Source organism: Eufriesea mexicana, unplaced genomic scaffold (assembly GCF_001483705.2).
Source record: "Eufriesea mexicana isolate 0111107269 unplaced genomic scaffold, ASM148370v2 scaffold4911, whole genome shotgun sequence".
Taxonomy (NCBI): domain Eukaryota; kingdom Metazoa; phylum Arthropoda; class Insecta; order Hymenoptera; family Apidae; genus Eufriesea; species Eufriesea mexicana.
This window is the reverse complement of record NW_016912869.1, coordinates 207456-214068: the sequence shown is the minus strand read 5'-3', so window position 1 is coordinate 214068 and position 6613 is coordinate 207456. Positions and strand designations below refer to the sequence as shown.

Below are 6613 nucleotides of genomic sequence, written 5' to 3'. Positions count from 1 at the left end.
AAAAAAAAAAAAAAAAAAAAAAAAAAAGGAACGAAACAAATCCTTCCGATGAATATTATTTACAATTTATTAATTTCACATTACGGCCGGTATTTTCTCTTTTTTTTTTCTTTTTTCTTTTTTCTTTTTTAAGCAAAGCATCGAGTCTCCTGGGATCTCTTTGACGGACAAAATGTTTAGTATTGACACCACTTACCTGCTTTGGATTCTTGTGAAAAGTTATTAAGGATCTTTCATCTCGATTACTCCGAGTTTTTTTTTCTTTTTTTATTTTTTTGGTTAAACGGTATTACGATTCAGTGATTAAAGAACGAAAAATTTGGCGAAAATAGTTATCGTTTTGAAAAGGAATTATTTTTAATGCAGACGTAAATACAGAGCCACACAAATGGTAAAATAAAATAGTTGGCAAAGTGAAGAATCTTTGAGAAGAAAATACTCCTTTGCACGAGTAAGATTTACGAAAATAACGAGAAGATCCGAAAATTAAGTGACGCGCGAGAGTGCTTTCTTTTTCGACCAATCGTATCAACTTCAGAGATGAATAAATCTTGGACATCGCTTGGAAAGCGTTACCAAAGCGAACATAATGCAAGAAGCGATAATCGATCATGCCACTACGCATGCAGCAAACAGAAGCAGAAATTAAGCGAGCAAAACACACACAAACTGGCGAGGTCATGTACATAATAAAAGCATGCTCTGTTCGAAGTAACGAGGTAGCATGAAGAAACATTAGAGTGCGAACACGTGTTTTTCTAAATAATATATCAACGATCGAAAATGTTAGAGCCAGAAGCATTCTTAATACTAACGATCGCCGTATAGTAATCATCGACAAGCAACGTGAAATCATCATTATGTAACTTATATCTCTATCATTACCATGCATTAAATTCAATCCTATTATTTACATTACTTGTCAATGGAGAACTACTGTCAGATACCACTTTGATAAAATAACTTTCATAATAAGATTATATATAATGCGTGTATATGATGCACATCAAAATTAATTTTACGTATAACCACATATATATATATATAAAACAAAAATTTTCATAAATTTCCAAGATTTAGTGATATTAATGTTCGAAAAGCTTCACAGATGGCAATACTGTAATACTGTTCGACAGTGCTAGTATAGTCTTAGCATGAATTATTAAAGTTGATTATCAACACGTGGTTTGTCACTATATTCGAGCTATTTATATAACTAATTTACGATTAATATCTAAGAATACCATACAATACTGACCATCTTGGTCTTCATGCAGGGTAGAATGCATGGAATGGATGGAGTCCAGCTTTCGCTTGATTCCGCGGCCGAGGGCATGTTCCCTGCCCTCGCACCTCACTGTGCTCACCACACCTTCCGCTTGCTTCAACGTCTCTGACGTATAGATCTGTCAAATACAACTCGATCAACTCAGGCACAAGCCTACCAGTCACATGCTAATATCATTTCAATCTATCAAGTCTGCCAAATCGCTCGTTTCGATTCGATAAACCCTTCTCTTTCTCCGGCAAGATCCTCATCATTCTTTCGACCGAGCGTGAAAAACATAAGTGAACATAGGGTTACAGAACATAAGAGAAAAGAGAGAAAAACAAAGCTGCTCGAACAGAACGATTTTTAACTTAATACACGAATGATATCGTTCATCTGCGAACAGGTTAGGCGAGCGTTTACGTCCCCGGCCTACTCGCGGGCCGCTAGTTCCCTCTGCTGCAGCGCGGCGTCGCTAGTGGTCGGACTGGTGACGAAGATCGAACGGTTTTCGTAGCACTAGTATAACTTTCCAATATTTTTTGGTTATTATTTCACTATATTTTTCTTTTCCTATCTTTTTATGTATCAAAGGTTTGTTGAGATTCTGCTGATAAGAACATGAGTTTAAACGTGATCTCTTAGAGATTGTTATCAACACATTTCGTGCCAGATTCATTTCATATCACTTTCCGTTAGTGTCCAGTGGTCCCCATGTTAACACTAATAGTAATATACAATACGTTACAAAAGTATTAAAAAATTCTAATTTTAATGAAAATATAATAAATTACACATGGAGTAATTTTTGTAATGTTTAAAATATGTTTATAAAATAAGAAAAAGGAAGTTTGTGTTAGTAAGTAGTCAGTAATCAGTACAGTGTAATGCTTTGAATGATAAGTTTAAATTGAGATGTATACAACCCACGTGGCACGAAATATGTCAATTAGCGTTTCAAAATTATTTTGTATCTGTGTATGCGTTTGTTAAAAATCGAGGGTTTAATTGGAAAGCTATACCGATGCTGTGAAGGCGTCGTTTGACTTCACTCTGTCGCGACACGACTCGTCGTCCGTCTTTGTCAGCATTCGGGTCAGGAGTAACGGTGCGCGGTGGCGCTAGTAGTCAGCGACTAGAGCGGAGACATAAACGCTTGCCTAGCCTTTTCGCGAATGGGCGATACAAAAGAATATCGACGATGAACGTTCGATGACATCTACTGTGATAGAAAACTTACGTTTTCTACGCTATCAATGGCCGAATTTATATGGCACGTTGAGATTTCATTCTTCGAGGGCATGCAAACGAGAAATGATACCAAGGTGACAAAATCCAAACTCTGATTACGCATGCTCATTGCAAGGTATTCTCTTTTTTCGTTTCGAACATTTAGGAATATGTATGTCAGATAATTTCTGTCAAAATAATATTGTTTAGCAAAAATTTATTTTTTCTCTGTTTGCCATTATAAAGAATCGTGTTTCTTCTTTTTTTTTTTTCTTTTTTCATGTAGTTTTTTTTTTTTTAGCGATATCCGTTAATACACGGTTGATCATACAAGTTACATTATTGCAATGTACGTTTTAAATAATAATGCTAAAAACGAGCCGGACATAGCTCGGGCCACAAAAGGTGTGCGCGTGAAAATGAATAACGTTAAATACAAACTAATTACAAACTTAATAGTATCTATTGAAACGCGTATCGTGCCCTTGCGAGAAGGGAATGCCACTGATGTCTAATTGTAAAATGTACAAAATTAATTAATAGACCCGTACGAAAGAAAGATGCTCAGTCGTCCGACGATGAGTCAGTCTCCTCACCGTCGTCAGCTTCTTGCGCATATACGAATTGATTGTAAATGTATGGATTTATATAGGCCTGCTTACTGGGCGAGTAGTTCACGACAGCAATGCTATTAGGATCAGACCTATAGTTATACAAGTGAGGATAGAGACCTGCTGGCGCAGCGATACCGATATTTACAAATTTCTGATAATTCTCGTCTTGTGGACAATAAGGAATGCCAATGCTCTGATTCTCCAATGACTTTTCCTCCGAATTTTGATCTACGTCATCTTGCACTGGAAGATGCTGCGATATCTGCGAGTCAATCTGATCGGTCTCGGCGCATGACTTGGTATCGTACTTGGTCTGAGGTAACATCGTGTAATGCGCATGGTCTGGCACTAAAGTTTGCTGTCGATAAACATTCGTATTGGGAACGTAATGTTGGCTATGATAGAGGATCGGCTGATAATGACCATGACCTACAACCGGTAACGTATTGACGTCCACCTCTGTATAAGAGACGTCTGTCATTTCTTTAGTGACGCTCAGCTGATCTTCGACGGGTGAGTGGTCCATTGTGTCTGAATATATGGAATGATTTGGTGATGAAGTGTCCATATGCTCCTGTGAGTCAGCGTATGTGTTTTCGGGGTGTGTCGTATCGGCTGGCTGGTGCATGTCTGTTAGAGTTAGATGACGGTTGACCTGCTCTACATGGGTACCAACCTGGATCCCAGTAGTCACCGTCGACTCCACATAAGTCTTCCCATGGAGACCCGGCTGACTAAGCGTGATTTCTTTCGTGGTGATACCCTGAATTCTCCAATCTTCCGACGCCACTGGCACGTCGCCTGAGTCCGGTTCGCTACTTGACACGCAATGAACCATTGGCTGGAAACGCAAATTGATATTTAACGCGTCCAATTATCTAACTAACATCGCATTCAAACAAATTTCCTCAAACAATTTCGTTGCAAACAGTATCATTTAGATGTCTTAAACCTATCATAACGAAACGTGTAACTATAAATTATAAATCGATCACTTTCATGATTTCCTAATCCACGTCGTTCAACGTTACATTGTCTAAAACAAACTAACCAATCATATTTCTCACATTTTTCATTTTTTATTTTAAAATTAAATAATTGTTTTCCTATTCTTCTTCACTTAGAAACTACGTAATATTTTTTTTTATTTCAAAATTAAATATGCAAAAATTCAAAAATCATTTCTTTAATCTTTTTTTATTTAAGAGTTAAACAATTCTTTTCATTTTGCTTGAAACAAAAGTTCAATAATAAATTACTTGGAAACGTGTGTATTTACAAATTTGAGTTAAAGAACAATGTCTTGTTATCTATTCAATAATGCAGGATTACCGTAGACGACGAGTGATGCCTAGCAGTAATAGGTGGTGCAGGTGAAGCTGCTCCATGCGTTGTGGTGTCAACAGCAGGGCTATTCGACCTTTGGCTGTTCCCCGGGCTGTGCGTGGTAGTGTCCGGCGGTGATCCTTGCCTCATCATAGCCGACTGAGCCATGTTCGCTTGGTTTCCAGCTGTCTGCGTCGAAACAGAGTGTCTCGCCATCAGCGGACTGTGCTGGTCGCTCTGTTGAGCTGTTTTCTCAACGACAGTCGTGCTACTGCTGGCGAGAACGTATTGCTGCTGTTCAACGTTTTGCTCCGACGACGGCGAATTCACGCTGCTTTTCGGCGAAGTGGGTGCCTTTCCCTGAATCATCCCAGAACTCAAGATATACGACTGATTATGGTCGATGTTCAACGAAGGATCAACGGCTGTTCCATTAGGAGCTGCAGCTTGAAAATTAGGTATCTGATTGTTAGACACCATGGTCGTTTGCTGTTGCACTATCGTGGTATTCTGCTGGACGAACGTGGTGTTTTGTTGATTAGGAGCTGAAGAGACAGCGATATTTTGCGCTGTCCCGCACGGTACCATCAACGTCTGCCCGTTCATCTGTATGAACTCCTGCTGGCCCTGCATGTTCGTCGGACGCACTTGCGAGGCATTGAAAGTCACTTGCTGATTTGGACTGACATTGGCTACTATCGGACTCAACTGATTCCCAAACGACGTCGTCCCATTAACCAAGAATTGGCCACTATTCGGCGAGAGGAATTGTGCGCCGGGACTATGCTGCTGAATAATTTTGCCACCGGTTGCTTGCGGTGCACGGATGACCATTCCAGCAGGACCAGCTGCTAAAATGCTTTGACTCGGATTGAATATTCCACTGTGACTCTGCACTGGGGTCAACACGTTCTGACCGTTCACGTTCTGTATCTGCAGCTGCATACCTATATTCCCTGTGTCTTGCAGCAAGGTAGCCGTCCCGTCAGCAGACATGACCATGCTTCCTATACCGGGAACGATGAACTGTTGAATGGTAGGGAAATTTTGAACCATGCCAGCAGCCCTTTTTTTCCGGCTGCAGGAGATTGATCTGCTGAGCAGGCTGAGGATTCGTGATGATTTGCTGGGCATTGAACTGTGCCGAGGCAGCACCAGCCTGTCCGTTCATTACCAATTGAGCCGGTGCTCCGCCCTTTCCTGGGACAATTGTCAAAGCCTGCAACATGGGCCCGCCGATGCTCTGAGTCTGGAAGTTCTGCTGTGCGAAGTTCGACTGAGACTGCATCAACATGCCAGCGTTCTGTTGGGACGAAGCAATGTGCAACATCGAGGCTACTGTCTGCGGGTTGGCCTTTCGTTTCTTGTACGCTTTCTTTTTACTCATCGCCGATTCGGGTGACAGTAACGCTGGCTGTCGGTTCACCATTCCTTGATTCGCACTCACGTTCCTCGCGACATCTTGATTCGCGTCTAGGATCGACTGAGCATTCTGTATCACGTTCCCAGTTGCCACGGTTAGATGCGGTATTTGAACATTCTGACCAATACTGTCCATCGTCATCACGCCAGGTTGTATAAGTACAGGAGTCTGAATAGTGTTCACGAGCACCGTGGGCTGCCCGATAACTTGCTGGGCTACACCCACTGCGGGGATCACCTGGCTGACAGCGCCTGTCACACTGGTCACCATAGGCGACACTGATAATGGCGGCATAGAGTTGGAATTGGAAATGATTTTTGGAGGAGGCGGTGCCATTACACCGTTGATGCCTGACCCTGTGCTAGCCATTATAAGCTGACCGCCGTTGGACACTAATATATGACCGGGAGGTAAGGTCGATCCAGCAGGGTGTTTCAATATTCCACCAGAGGTAAGAACGTTATGGACCTGGACATTGGACTGAGGATGCTGTTGCGTCGGTTGCTGCTGCTGTTGCTGATTCTGCGGTTGTACTGGCGAATTGGTACTGTTCTGGGGTACCTGTATACTGCTAACGACACTTTGAACCATCTCTAACGGTGACTTCGAGACACTTATTGCTATTGATGGTTGGCTATTGGGAAGAGAGGAGGTTGTAGCAATGACAGTTGTCGGTACATTCGTCAGGGTCGTGGATGACGCTTGATGCTGCGGCTTAGTCGAGAGTATATCTGGTATAGCAGGATTCGG

At 41.6% G+C, this 6613-nt stretch overlaps 1 protein-coding gene across 1 annotated transcript in view; it reads right to left on the bottom strand.

Annotated features, from left to right (window-relative positions):
• Window positions 1-6613, bottom strand: part of LOC108551688 (mucin-17-like) — a 32674-nt gene that overhangs the window by 7587 nt on the left and 18474 nt on the right. The window contains 4 exon segments of the mRNA XM_017905937.1: window positions 1259-1406; window positions 3791-3955; window positions 4447-5515; window positions 5517-6613. Of these exon segments, the coding sequence (XP_017761426.1) occupies window positions 1259-1406; window positions 3791-3955; window positions 4447-5515; window positions 5517-6613 (2479 nt within the window).